At 37.8% G+C, this 15623-nt stretch overlaps 1 protein-coding gene across 3 annotated transcripts; it reads right to left on the bottom strand.

Annotated features, from left to right (window-relative positions):
* Positions 1-4246: 4246 nt before the first annotated feature.
* On the bottom strand, positions 4247-12792 carry LOC139977268 (melatonin receptor type 1B-like). 3 transcript variants are annotated; one of them, XM_071986571.1, is made up of 4 exons: positions 12334-12792; positions 10657-10707; positions 10557-10612; positions 4247-6915 (listed from the first exon to the last, which is right to left on the bottom strand). In XM_071986571.1, exon 4 carries the CDS (start codon positions 6898-6900, stop codon positions 5824-5826), a length of 1077 nt encoding a protein of 358 aa, XP_071842672.1. In that variant the 5' UTR covers positions 6901-6915; positions 10557-10612; positions 10657-10707; positions 12334-12792; the 3' UTR covers positions 4247-5823. The 3 variants fall into 3 exon arrangements, with proteins under 3 accessions (XP_071842672.1, XP_071842665.1, XP_071842658.1); XM_071986564.1 differs by having other exon boundaries at positions 10557-10707; XM_071986557.1 differs by having other exon boundaries at positions 10492-10707; positions 12334-12791.
* Between the last annotated feature and the right edge of the window lie 2831 nt (positions 12793-15623).

Below are 15623 nucleotides of genomic sequence, written 5' to 3'. Positions count from 1 at the left end.
TTTGTGGAATCCGGATCACAGTAAACATGAAATATGTATAAGCGAGACAAAAAGTTATTCTGTACATGAATATTCCGTTCCACATCTTGTTCCTTGCTGTTAACATGACTTTATTAAGGCCGATAAACCCTTTATACTAAAGTAAGGCATGGCATAATCGTGGCAAAAGTAATTCACAAGCTTTATAATTGTCTTCTGCAATATTATATATTTCTTACGAAAGCATATTTGCTGCCACACGAAAAAAAAAATAAAAAAGCTTTCGATGGTTAGTTAGGGAGGGTTAGTAAGGGAGGGTTAGTAAGGAAGGGCCAGTTAGGGAGGGTTAGTTAGGGAGGGTTAGTTACGAAGGGTTTGTTAGGGAGGGTTAGTTAGGGAGGGTAAGTTAGGGAGGGTTATAGTTACGAAGGGTTTGTTAGGGAGGGTTAGTTAGTGAGGGTTAGTTAGGGAGGGTTAGTAAGAGAGGGTTAGTTAGGGAGGGTTAGTTAGAGAGGATTTGCTAGGGAGGGTTAGTTAGGGAGGGTAAGTTAGGGAGGGTTAGTTAGAGAGGGTTAGTTAGAGAGGTTTATTTAGGGAGGGTTAGTTAGGGAGGGTTAGTAAGGGAGGGTTAGTTAGGGAAGGTTAGTTGGGAGGGTTAGTTAGGGAGGGTTAGATAGGGAGGTTTAGTTAGGGAGGGCTAGTTAGGGAGGGTTATATAGTGAGGGTTAGTTAGGGAGGGTTAGTTAGGGAGGGCTAGTTAGGGAGGATTAGTGAGAGAGGGTTAGTTATAAGGAGGGTTAGTTAGTGAGGGTTAGTTAGGGAGGGTTAGTTAGGGAAGATTAGTTAGGGAGGGTTAGTTAGGGAGGGTTAGTTAGGGAGGGTTAGTAAGGGAGGGTTAGTAAGGGAGGGTTAGTTAGAGAGGGTTAGTTAGAGAGGGATAGTTACAGAGGTTTATTTAGGGAGGGTTAGTTAGGGAGGGTTTGTAATGGAGGGTTAGTTAGGGAAGGTTAGTTAGGGAGGGTTAGTTAGGGAGGGTTAGATAGTGAAAGTTAGTTAGGGAGGTTTAGTTAGGGAGGGCTAGTTAGGGAGGGTTAGTTAGGAAGGGTTAGTCTATGAGGGTTAGTTAGGGAGGGTTAGTGAGGGAGGGTTAGTTAGACAGGGTTAGTTAGGGAGGGTTAGTTAGGGAGGGTTAGTTAGGGACGATTAGTTAGAGAGGGTTAGTTAGGGAGGGTTAGTTAGGGAGGGTTAGTTAGGGAGGATTAGTTAGAAAGGGTTAGTTAGGGAGGGTTAGTTAGGGAGGGTTAGTAAGGGAGGGTTAGTAAGGGAGGGTTAGTTAGAGAGGGTTAGTTAGGGAGGGTTAGTTAGGTAAGGTTAGTTAGGGAGGGTTAGTTAATGAGGTAATATAGTAAGGGTTAGTTAGGGAGGGTGAGTTAGCGAGGGCTAGTAAGGGAGGGTTAGTTAGGGAGGGTTAGTTATAAGGAGGGTTAGTTAGTGAGGGTTAGTTAGTGAGGGTTAGTTAGAGAGGGTAAGTTATGGAGGGTTAGTTAGGGAGGGTTAGTTAGGGAGGATTAGTTAGAGAGGGTTAGTTAGGGAGGGTTAATTAGGGAGGGTTAGTTAGGGAGGGTTAGTTAGGGAGGGTTAGTTAGGGAGGGTTAATAAGGGAGGGTTAGTTAGGTAAGGTTAGTTAGGGAGGGTTAGCTAGGGAGGGTTATATAGTAAGGGTTAGTTAGGCAGGGTGAGTTAGCGAGGGCTAGTAAGGGAGGGTTAGTTAGGGAGGGTTAGTTATAAGGAGGGTTAGTTAGTGAGGGTTAGTTAAGGAGGGTTAGTTAGAGAGGGTAAGTTATGGAGGGTTAATTAGGGAGGGTTAATTAGGGAGGATTAGTTAGAGAGGGTTAGTTAGGGAGGGTTAGTTAGGAAGGGCTAGTTAAAAAGGTTTAGTTAGGGAGGGTTAATTAGGGAGGGTTAGTTAGGGAGGGTTAGTTAGGGAGTGTTATTTAATGAGGGACGGTTAAGCAGTGAATTCTTGAGATCTGTGTTGTCTACATGTTAAAGTTTACACGCAGTCACTATTTCCCATTAAATTGATATATTTTTTATATATTCAGCTGGACAAGCGAGAGGAATCAACATTGGAGTACAGCAACAAGCTTCGGGAGAAATTCGCCCACCATCCCCAAGTACGGAAAATAGCCAGGCATCGTCACGTACCAAGGTCCATTTACCACGAGACAAAGATCATCAAGGAACAGCTGACATCGAGGAAACGAAAGTAAGTTACACGACAAGAAGAGAGAAAAAAAAAAGAATATCGGTTGCACTCTGTCTGTGACTCAATATGATTCCTTTTCATTTAACGGATACGTGTGTCATTTACCACAACGAACAATAACCCTTGATCAACCTTTGTCACTTTTCAGGGAAACAAACAGAAGAAAGAACACCAAGCCAGAATCCATACCAGTTGTGCCAATAAAGAAAAAAGCCATCGTTGGTGAAGTGGAATGAGCTACTAACAGGAGAGATGTGGTTATTATTGGTTTTACATAGCATTTACATACAGTCATGGGAACAGTATAGCTTTTACATAGGTCTGCTCGTTGAAGTGAACCCTGAAGTGCACATGAGCTACTAACAGGAGAGATGTAGTTATTATTGGTTTTACATAGCATTCACATACAGTCATAGGAACAGGATAGCTTTTATATAGGTCTTCTGTTGAAGTGCACCCTGAAGTGCACATGGGCTACTCACAGAAAAGATGTCAGTGGTTGTTATTGGTTACATGGTTACTTGACAATCCTTTGCTACTGGACTGCATCTGAAGAGAAGGTGACCATTTTTGTTTTAGCAGATATTCCGGGGACATGATATTGATTTTGCCCCTCTCCCCCCCTCCCCGCCCTCCGCTGATGTTGGCATCAAGGGGTAGTATCTCTGCTATATGTTTTAAGGGATGGGTGACATTTTGAGATCCTCTCAATGTTTGGTTGTGTTGTGTTTCAAGAACGATAGTCAAATGCTCACGATTTCTCTGCGACACATTTTCTTGAAACAGGCATTTTCCTTTCTCAAAGTTACATTATTCTGGGCCTTTTCATAAATCTGAGGATGATCGGTGACGGACAGTCGACGCTACATGATATCATGTTTGATTTTCAATTTATGCGAGACATTTTTAAATGTTTGATTCTATCCGGCAGCAGAACAAAGAACAGCCTTGCGAATGCAAGTGAGTTTATAATATTTTCATCTTTCATATTGTTCGTGAACTTACAGCTGACAAATATCACCAGAAAGAAATCTCTTTTTGCAAATTAGTCTGAATATATATTGATCTTGTTTCAACTCGCAAAAAAAGATGTGGAAGTTGTAAAACCCATGAACTATTGGTGTCCGATTATCATATGAAGCAATACACATTAAATTCTAACCGTTAATGAATACAAGATCAACAAACTATGATTATGTTTGTATCTCCTGTCTCGTTAAAACATGTACATTGGATATCGTATTTACAACCAATTTCTTAGTCGGTCGAGAGTACACCCTAAACGACTCTCAAAGAAAACTTATCAAGTATCAGATAGATTGACCGACAGACAGCAGGCGTTGGTCCAGGTGGTTGTGGGTTGTACACCGCGACCCCCCCCCCACCCCAACCCACCCCACCCTTATAAGTAGTTATAAATCACAACCGTGCATCCAGACCTAATTAATAGTTTAACATGCCTCAGAATAGACCATTTCATGTCTAAAATATTTTATTTCCTTTTGCTGGGTGACGAACCACAGACGTTCTTTCACAAAAGTCGGCTTCAATGACCTCAGGGCCACACCCATCTTTAAAATCTTGGAACAGCCCCTGCTGAGGCAGATATCATATTACTACCTACACAAGGCAATACATTTTCTTGTTTGCAATTATATAGAGGATAACAATTAAGGGGTGTAGTAATTGAGGGTGGACAATCAATAAACCAGTTTCTTTTTGTCCCACCCCCCCCCCTCCCCTTTTACGATCACCATTTATGGACCTTTACTGCCTCTGACAAATATATACAAGTATATAATTCACTCTGTGAGACCATCCCATACGAGCAGGTTTCCTCCAGCCCACCCCCACCCCACCTCCAATCAACCCCACGCAACTTAAATGTAGTTGTTAGCTGAACCTTGCATGCAGACCTAAGTTATAGCCTAAATATGGCTCAAAACGTTTGAACACGGGAGTCGGTTTCAGCGATCAGACGGCACCTTAGCTCTCCTTTATTAATGTCCTCGATCAGCCACTGGATTTGCCTGTCTCCAACTAATGCAGTTCATAACCATTGTTACTTGTCTTACCCTGCTACCACAGACAGGTAGCACCAGACTACCGTTTAGTAATGGATCTTTAGTTTAGTGTATTTAGTTTTAGTTTATTTATCCCTACCATTTCACAACAACCAAAATCATCGAAGTTTCATTACTATTTTACATACGTGCATAGATAAGACATGATTCGGATCGTTTTCTCAGACTGACGCTGATGTAGGATTAACAGAACAGATAGTGTGGTGGTAGAGGAACCAGAATATGCATAAGGCTTTCTAGTCTGGTCCCCCCCCCCCACAATTAAAACAAGAAAAACATGATTGTGGAACAAGTTAAGCCTAAATACATGCCAATTCTGACTTCATAGATGTACATAAATTTACATTGATATAGCTATTGCCACTAATGCACATATACATTAAAACTGGAAAACATTTGTATATACACGCATGCCGGTATATGCATTAAACATATAGGCTATACACAATTACCCATACACACCCATATATGTAGCAGTTTTTTAAGAAAAAATATGACAATAATTGACAATTCATAATCATGGACGTTAAATATGAATGTACGAGACTGACTTCGGTCAGCTTGCGGCTTTGATAAGCAAATGAGGCTTCTTCGCGAGTTCCTGCTTGCAGGAGGATCTAAAATACATACATACATACACGCATACATACATACGTGACGTTGACTGGTGAAGTTTGAATTTGTCGTTTCACTGAGATATTAAATGACGCAAGAATTATGTATCTTTTAATTTGCTTGGAAGTGAATTCCAGAGGATGATACCATGATTACGAAATTAACAATTGGTTTAGTTTTGTCCTAGAATAAACTACATGCATAGAGTTTCTTGAGCGAGTATCGTAATTATGAAAGTCGCAGTTAATAAGTGAAAACGAGTCAAAGCATTTTGGTGAAAGTCCATGATGAAATTTGTACATAAAAATCCCAACTATATAATAGCTATAGAGATCGAAACAATTATAATGTTTGATTCTTTAAACAGAATAGTGCTATGAGAATAGAATATGGGACATCGTGGATATTTCTGATAAACTTTTCTGTAAGATATGCAGAGAGTCATTTTGAGCATACCCCCAAAGTTATAAGCTATAATTAAGATTAGGAAGAGTTAAAGCCTTATAAATCATATGAACACTTTTTCGGAGAGAAAGTTCTTTACTTTGTAGATAAAACCATTAACACGGGATATTGTTTGGTAAGCACGTGAAATATGTTCTTTCCAATTTAGTTTGTTATCAATTACAATTGCGAGAAATTTTGTGGATGATAAGGGCTCAATCGACGTGTCACTCAGACTTAGTGAAACGTTAGTGCCATCATATCGTTTGTTATCAAAAACAGGAACATGTTTTTAATCTCTCAATATTAAAGGACAACTTGTTTGCGTTAAGCAAATGTAAAATGTTTGTAAACTCATCCTCTGCATGTAAAATTACAACCTGTAAAATTCGTTTCTGTAGTAATGGGTACGAATTGAAATGATAGCATACCTTAACAGCTACCTGTGGTAATAGTGAAAGGTTCTTTGTGCGTTATTACAGCTCTCTGTTTTCCTGGTCCAGATTTCAACACCCAACTCAAAAGTTTAGACTTTTGTGGTATCTCATTGAATTGACATTTCAAAATATGTTTGAAGATCTCATTGAAATTAGGATGCCAAAGTCCGTAAATAATTGGGTTTAGACAACTGTTTACACTATAGAAAACACTACCCCACGGAAGCAGATTTCTTGCAGCTGAAATAGAATATACTACCACGTAAGGAGTTATGCAAAGTACATAACAGCACACGATTAGGAAAAGATTCTTAGTGACTCGCAGTTGTCGTTTTCTTACTTGCTCCAATGAACTTGAACTAATCTTTCTTTGCTTTATGTCGCTAGTAGCCTTACAAACAAAGAGAAATATTTTAATGTAACACATGGTGGTAATGACGAGACCAGCAACTGGTAAGAGAGCTAACCTGAGAGCCACGTAGTAAATCGTTAAAGGGTTGTCCGAACTAATGGTACACGATTGATATCTCTTGTTATAACCGAGAGCACCCACTCCAAATGCAGGGGGTACAAAAATCACTAATATAACGTACAGCCAACTGAATATTATCATTATCGAGATATTTCTTTTGGTGTAGATTTTATGAAAAGTTCTTTGAGTTTTTGTGATCAATGTGTAGCGATTAATCGCAATCAACATGAGGTTAACTACACTCGCCGGGAACATTATGTACAGAACCCCTGAAACCACTTGACAAAAGCTGTCAGAGTATGGAAAAGGTTCGCTAACAAAGATGACAGTCAAAAATGGTAACATTAAACAACCAATAAGATCAGAAATGGCCAAGTTAACGACGAAAATATTGGTAGTCGTGTGCAACTTCCTCGAAAGCATGACAGCAAAAATGAGGAGACTGTTGCCGATTGCACCGATGACAGCAATCAGTAGGTAGGCTAGTCCAACCAGCAGCCGATGTGTAGGATCATCAAATCGAAATGGAGGAGATGTTTGGCCCTGCAGACTATCATCGGATGTTATTGAGGTTGCCATTGGCGTTGAAATGTTCTCCATATTGTTGGTGTTTTACTGCAAAAGTTTATTACAACAAAAACTAGTCATTTAAGGCAAACTTTCGGGAACTTATATCTATACGGTCAGTGGGGTAGGAACTAAGCTTCCAAAAAGTAGGGTGGGGGGGGGGCACAACATCAGAGGGGCACTTTATCATTCCACACCCACCACTCGTTATGCTATAAACCGACACACACCGGCAATATCACTTAAATATATATAATGTGTTAGTATGCTATCAATACTATTTATTGAGATTGTTTATTTTTAACCGGCCGTGCTTCCAAAAGATATGGGATGCCATTTTAAAAATAGCATGTACGGACTAAAAATAAATAATTAAAATAAAATATTAAAATTAACAAAGGCTTAAGATACCCAAAAGACAGTTCTTCATCAAAGGGGCACATTTTATTTGCCAGTAGGGCACATTTGCTATTTTTGGAAAATGTGGGGGGGGGGGCACGTGCCCCCAGTGCTCAGTGCTCCCCGGCTCCTATCCCCCCTGTATACCTACCCCCCCCCCTGGATACGGTATGTAATCATTATACTCTCACCAAATTTATGTCCTAAAGTATGGTCATCACTGGTCTAAACTTATATCACGTTAGAATTGAATAAAAGCCACACCTAACTAACAAGGTACCGTCAGTGCCGCTAGCTACCATTACATGCCGTAATATACCTTCAAAACAGTGGCGGAGATTTCTTGTCAGAAGTGGGGGGGTTGCAGGCCATTGATGAAATAAAAAGTCATAACTGCTGGCTCACTATCTAAGTGGAGCGCCACCATAAGTTGGCGCGAAGTGCACAAGAATTTTTTGGCAAATATTGCCTCCCAGATTGCAGTAAATGGCACTGCCCAGGCCTTAAAAAGCTGCATTTAACCAGGGGCGTATGCAGGATTTTCTAACCCGGGGGGGGGGGCGCGTATTACTATCTAAGCGGAGCGCCACCATTGGTTGGCGCGCAGCGTACAAGCAAATTTCTGGTTTTGGTACCCCCAGATCACCGGAAATGGTACTTCTCGGGCTTGAAACTGACCAACCATATGTACACTTTTGCCTGAGAACCAAGTTTTTTCCAAATACTTTTTTTTCTCATCTATAACCTTTTTGAAGATTGTCACCAGTCACACATCATGTTCGACTTCATCACATATCCTGTGGATCATTGCTTTTAAATTTGTAGGTGATTCTTCATCGCGGCCCACAATATCCGTCAGCCCCACTGTTCAGAATTTGAAAATTCACAATTCTCGTGAATAAATTCACTTCAAAACATACCCATAATGTTGCACAAAATATCATCTATGGACAACCGATATAGAAAAACCTCCTTCAAACCCTAACAGACGGGTCAAAATTGCACGAGTATGATGAAGTATGATGAAGAATGTTGGTTAGGGAATTTTCGAAAATTCAGACGGCTAATAAAAAATTTAGTTGAAGGAAATAAAAATATACCAGATATTTCGGAAACCGAACACTACACACATCGACAGTTTTGAGCATGGGCGCAGGTTAGTCTTGGATAATGGTGGGGACGCGTGTCTGTTCTATGACACTATCTAAGCGGAGCGCGACCATGGGTTCGCGCGTAGCGTACGATTTTTTTGGGCAAATATACCTCCCAGATCGCCGGAAATAACACTTCCCAGACCTAATGATGCTCCTAAACCTCCTTAAGTTTTAGATCTCATGGCTTAGAAATTTAGTTTGGAGAAATACATGGGCGTCTGCAGAAAGAAAATCAGGGGACAAATAATTCAAGTAGACTTTTGAATATACGATGGGTCTGGGGTCCTCTCCCAGAAAACAAATATAGACTGCCGCAAATGCGATTTCTTTCCTATATTTAACAACTGTGGATAAAATACAATAAACTGAGAACTGCTGCATGTCATTTGCACAATGCTGGATCAAACTGCGCCAAAGTTCAGTACAGGGGAACTTGAAATGCAGCTATTGGTCAAGACAAATTGGTGGGGACACGGTATATCATGTCCCCACTACTGAAAAAGTTGGTGGGGATGCGTCCCGCTGTCCTCACCAGGATCTGCGCCCATGGTGTGGAGGCTGTTTATCGCGGAACGCCATTTTCATGCTCACTGATATGATGTGATATCTGCTGTTTGCTTTACAAATTCGAATAATTTGTCACTGTTCCTCTTCTCTTCCCGTTTTCTTGCCGTATTTTCTACTCCATCCTTTTCTCCTTTTCTCTCTTTCTTCTTTTTCTTTTCCTTCCTTCACCTCGTTGAAGTTGGCAAGTGTATGCAGTTCCAAAGCTATTCAACAGCAACAAAACGTTATTTTGTGTATGTCTGTTGTGGGGTGAAGTTAGCGCTATGAGCTACAAGTTCCAATGCGCAAGGTGTGGGAAAGGGGCTAGAAATAATGTGTGGGTCAATTTTAACACGGTTTTCGGTCGTTAATTGTTGATGTAGCCTACCAGGTAAAAGGTTGAAATGACTTTAACAATTTCAAATTTAATAATTTGATTTATTATGCCATTTGGAGCACATAACATAGGCTATAACAAAACATTACTGGCAAAATCTAGGGGGGGTTGATTGTGTGGGCCAACCCCCCTCTTCAAAAAGTGGGGGGGTTAAAACCCCCCCAACCCCCCCTGTTTCTCCGCCACTGCTTCAAAACCATGCTCGCACTGGCAGACGGCGACAACTGATATGCCCATTTCGTCAATTTGCCAGTAGAGATGCCCGCATAATTACCTCGGTAATCCTTAAAGGTAAACTATCAAACTAAATCAGAGGTCAAAAGAAGGGCCCCGAGTTGTGAAAGCTTCTTAACAACAACAACAAAAGAACTACAACGTCACACAGAAGTAATTTGCTTTGTGCCCATATCCTCCTCCTTGCCGACCATATGCCCCCCAGTTCTCCCCCCCCCCCCACTACCAATCTGTGTCATCATCATATATACAAAAACTTTACAAGTTATGAGATAAGAAACGAGTATCGTGATCCTCCACATATTGTTGGTGTCCCTTTACCTCAGAGATTCCCTAACTTTATCCCCACACAAATCCCATGTGGATGGCGGAGTTGTCCACGAACCCCCAACTTTTCGAGACTCGATCTGAGTCATTATTATTCTATAAAACGCATAACAGTGCTTTGTAAACGATCAAGTTCATAGTGTAATATTTTAATGAAAAAAAAAAGAAGAGATGAACAAATATTTCATAATTCAGTTATTTATCACATGCGCACGGTACGGTACTACTATGGCAACATATGCGTATGGAACGCGAAAAGAGTTGGTCGATAGAATACGACTTTTGTACATTACTAAATTATATGATATATCAGATTTTAATTCAACAAAAAGTACTCTAGTTTTGACTTTCAGAAACGTCTCATGAACCCCCTGGGATGGACTCAGCACCCCCTGGGGGTTTATGTACCCCAGTTACGGAACCCCTGCTCTACCTCAAAATTACTGACTACGGGTCTGATTAAACACAATATGATATTCAAAAGAGTGATTAAACGTCGTGCTAGATATTTTTTAACTGGTTAACAATTTAGGGGAAAAATGCAAATAGACGAAGGATGATATTTACCGAATATTTAGCATTCAAGTGTTACTGTTTTCCAAGAAGTTGAGTATAGTTTCATATACCCGTACCTGCCAAACTCCAAGAGGTGTTGATTTATATATATATATATATATATATATATATATATATATATATATATATATATATATATATAGATATATATATATAAAGATCCGCAAAATACAGTATTTGAAGTTGAAGACACACAACTGTGTAGGCCTAACCAATAAAAGTAATGAGAAAGTATTGTTAGTTAATATGCAAATTATTGCGCATTTTGAATTAACGGCAATTTAAATTAAATATGACATTTTACCCCCCAAAACTGTCGTATTTATGAGTAAGCAAACTGATTGTTTCAAGGGTAATCAGTATTTCCCCAGAATAGTAATACAAGTAATGGTCACCACACATGATTATATTTCAACAAACTTTATAATGCAACTCTAAAAGCACCGTAGTTAAAGGATTGGTTCAGGTGTTTGACATGTCTATTTTGTATAAAAGAACACAAAAAGACAAAAAGAACAGTGAAGAAACTACCATGATAGCATGCTCTGTTAAGGCCACTTTGAAGATATCAAAATTTCTTTGTAAACGACTGGTGTAGAGGGACTTACTGTGAGGGTGAGATGTCACATCCTCACTTCCTTAATTTTTGTGAATATATTCCTTTAAAAATTATTTGCATTTTTTAACACATTTGAAAATAATATAATCAAAAATTTTCAGATGTTTAATGTCAAAATCTCAAATATTTCCTTTGACAAATATGAGATCTCCTGATATAACTTTTGGTTGAAAGTCATGAAATCTCACAAAATATTTAGAGAAAAAAACAAAACTTTTCAGGAATGTGAGGATGTGACATCACAGCTAGTCAGATTTCAGTAGTTTCTACACAATCTGATAAAACTTTACACTTGAATGTCTCTTTAACCGAAAAAAGATATTTGAACAGTTTTTTTCACCATTGTGTTTCTTTTATTGTCCTCTTTCATATAACATAAACATATATGACAACTGAACCAATCCTTTAACCAAATCAATACTACATATCTATGAAAGCAATCCTAAATGTTTGAGAAGAAAAGCAAAACAATTAGAACATCTGGGAAAGTATTCAACTTAGAAAGTTTCTAGCAAATTTGGGGTTGGGGTCAATACTGATGACCTTTCGAAACCTTTTACTATTATTAAACAATATAATTATTAAATAAAAAAAAATAACTGTTATGGTTTTGTCAGTATTTAACACATTCTAAGGCCAATTCCAGTATATAATGCTTCTGAACAACACTTCTGGACAGATCCTTTTCCTTACAGCAAGAGTTGATCATAACACCCCATTCTATGTTTATATTTCTATAATGTTAATATGCCTTTGTTTTATAAATATATATATATATATATATATATATATATATATATATAATATCAACCCCACGTTCATATAACTACAAAGCACCAACGGCTGGAAAGCTATATAGAATCTGTCATGGACACATTTTTATATTCATCCTGCTTAGTTTCACTTTTGATGAAAAGAATATAGTATTATATTACATATAGTCAAAATCAAGCGACTCAATAGTTTATGTGTTAAACTAAGTACGGTAGTCCAGCAGCATTGACGTTATACCATGTTATCGGTTATGAAACATTTCTCAAATTCATGATAAAATATAGTTGGGATTTTCACGATGCCTTCTCTTTTTGTTTCACTTCTGATTTTAATTTGTCACATTATGAAGAAATAATTTGTGTTTTCAAAGTATGCTTATTCATGAAAACTGTTTTCAAACAGTTAAGATTTTCTGAATGCAAATGATAAAGTTAGCTCACCTTGAGATATTGAAGCACTGTTGATTCGCACGGTATTAAATAGTACTGATATATAGAAACCGTCTTCATCGACAATCTAGAAATCGGTTAAATGTGTGTTAAGCATATGCAAACACCCACTCAATACATGTCAAACGGTCAAAAAACCCAGTGAATTGGATAGCAGCTCCTACCGAATAACCAGCATTGCCAAATAATCAATTGATCATGAACTAAATTCGAACTGCATGGGGCAGTTCGTCGATTTTAAACCCCTTTAATCTCGGTGGTTTTCAAAAATATTTTATATTCTTTCTTAACAAGTATTGACAGATTAGTATAGCTAGAACCGTAACAGATATATAAATAGGACTTAACACTTCAAAAAGATCCGCTTTCGTATTCTCAATTAGAATTATAGCTGGTATATGGAATGAAAAACCACACCGTACCATTGTAACTTCCTGATTAAACTTTGCTGACTTTTTGTTATTCACAGAATTACCTTTTCACAGTTTATTTTTGTTTACGTTCATCAGACTGTAAGAGCAAAAAGTATGACGTCAGCGATCATTATTTCAATATTTTGTATAGAATCTAACCTCTAAGTCTCCTTTTCAAATAGCAGTATACCTCGGGAAGGATAGAAAACAAAACCTTTCAAGTTTGAATAAGTGTTTCTTTCTGAATCGATATGTAAATAATTTTAACACAGGATATTGTAACACAGGTATAAGGAATTTTCAACACTGTCGTACCCGATGACAATTGTTATCGACTTATATATACACATATATAATACACATATATTTATATATATATATATATATATATATATGAATATATATATATATATACACATATATATATATATATATATGTATATATAGTGTATATATATGTATATATATATATATATATATATATATATATATATATATATATACACATATACACATACGTCTATGCCCTCTCCATACATCGACCAAAATGATACTCATCCCGTGAAGGCTATTAAGTTTGTTTGATGGGAGGAAGCTTGCGCCCTCCACATTTTAGATGAGATAGATGATGCTTCACGCATGTAACGTCGTAGACATGCATGGTTTATAATATAGTAATTTTGTTTTTGTTTGATGCCTTATGCGTTAGACCTTTATGATGTACGTGCATAATAATATAATTACAATAAATTTATTACAATAAGAAATCCTATAGCAAATACTCGTATGAACATGAGAAGGTTCTTGTCCAATATTGGTACGTAGGCATGCAAAATGACCAAGTCAACAGTAACTGGTTTGAAGACGACCTATAACGATGTTATGGTTTCTACGTTGACGAATATGTTCGTCGCTAATGTAGCAAATTTCAGATTTCATTGGTAATATTAACATCTGTGGCAGTTACTTATTTTAGTTACGATCCACCATATACTCGGGTAACCCCTGGTAACTCCTGCGTCGTAATAGTAAGTATTACCTTCGTCATGTTTGGGGCGAGTGCCCGTATTCTAATGCTAATTGTAACAGATATTACCTGATGACCAAAACCCGTAGCAGACTACATGATTTTATAAGTACAGAGCGTGTCACTATAATTATCAATATTAATTAGTTGGGAGTATGTATCTACAATAGTCTGTAGCCCTCTTATCTTTGGGATAGGAGCGCCGGGGTATAACTCCAATCATTACCGAACGCGTGCGGTCGATCTTGATAATCCGTTGAAATACTGGTACTGGTGTGTCTAACTCTAACAGGTTTTGGCTAAAATGTAATTCATTCGCTAAGCCTATCCATGCAATGGTATATATAGTCTAGCCCTAGTCACATGTAAGTTTTATCCACATGAGAAATGTAAAAATGAAACACCACATAACTAGGTCACAGCTTTGCACTCCTTACACTCCTTGCAATATAAAACAGACGTGCATATGAATTGTTAGATTATTACATCTCATGCTGTTCTTATACTACGATTATACTCCCCAAAAGTAGGTTTTGGAGCACTGTAAGTTAGGCAGATTATATTTCCATTTTAGGCACAGCAGATCTAAAATTTGTGTAAATTTCAATAAACTGAACTGCCCATAGCATGGACTCCTTATGGCATTGATTTTCTGAAAATTAAAAACAGGGACACATTTACAGTTTTCATTGGAGATGTCACTGCCCTATCATACATCTCTTCAAAGCGGAATGTTTACAAGGGTGTATTGATATAAACTGGTAAGTATTTAAACATGGTTTAAAACTCAAATAAAGACCATTGGAATTAATTTTGTTTTACTTTTAAAATAGTTTCTAATTAATGTGATCAGCTTCTGTTAGGTGCAGAAATAGATAACTCTTTTCTGCTGTTAATGTGTTATGTGTCATTTTGTTTTAGCAGAAATAGATTATTTGTCTCAAGAGGAGCTAACAGCCATGATAGAGTACAGTACATAAAACACAACATTGAGCCTTCCATACCATTGCAAAATACATGGAAAAAACTGCTAGCTGCAGTTTACTTTGCCCTTGTTAGCCCAGTTTACTTAGCACTGTTCAATGTAATAGAACTGAATACTGTCAAGTAGAAGTAAAATAACTCCATACCACAAAATACTAATATGCTTACCAAAGAAGATTTGCCATTCAAATTTATATTCCATTTCTATATAAAAAAGGCAACAAGTGAACATGTTCGTTTATGTTGCTGCAGTGTTCATGCTTTATACCACGGACTGACCCACTATTTCTGGAAAGGATTGGAAATGATTACAGAAATCATTTTTCAGTACCAGAGAATTCCCGCAACCCAACATGATTAATCATTAACATGCAGTGTCATACACCAAAAAATGTCTATAACTCTTCACTCATTTTTTTTTACCAAGATGTAAAGTTAACACGTCCTGAAAATATTTGCTTCCGCTCAGAAAAACTTGCATCCCCCTACAGACCTCCATGAATACATGCACTTTAAAGTACCTCTATACAGGAACGCACAATACTTAGTTATAATGACCCCTGACAATCATTGGCTTGCACACTAAAAAAAAAGAAGCTAATGATGAAAGCTGTAACTAGTATACAACAACAACAAAATTATTGTCAAATTCTGAAGCGCGAAGTTTGCCGTAGACTAGTTACCATATCGTTACAAGTAGTTGCATTTAAACAACACCCTTTGTGTTCATTGAGAACTATAGATGCGAGAATGCCATGCAGACAATGATATGGGCTATTAGCCAAGCAAATCACAAGAAATTTAGAAACCACCATTGAATAGTTTTAGCATGTAAATCTCTGTAATGGAATTGTTGT

This window comes from Apostichopus japonicus, chromosome 2 (assembly GCF_037975245.1).
Source record: "Apostichopus japonicus isolate 1M-3 chromosome 2, ASM3797524v1, whole genome shotgun sequence".
NCBI lineage: Eukaryota > Metazoa > Echinodermata > Holothuroidea > Aspidochirotida > Stichopodidae > Apostichopus > Apostichopus japonicus.
The sequence above is the reverse complement of the archived record's forward strand: the minus strand, read 5'-3'. Positions and strand labels throughout refer to the sequence as shown.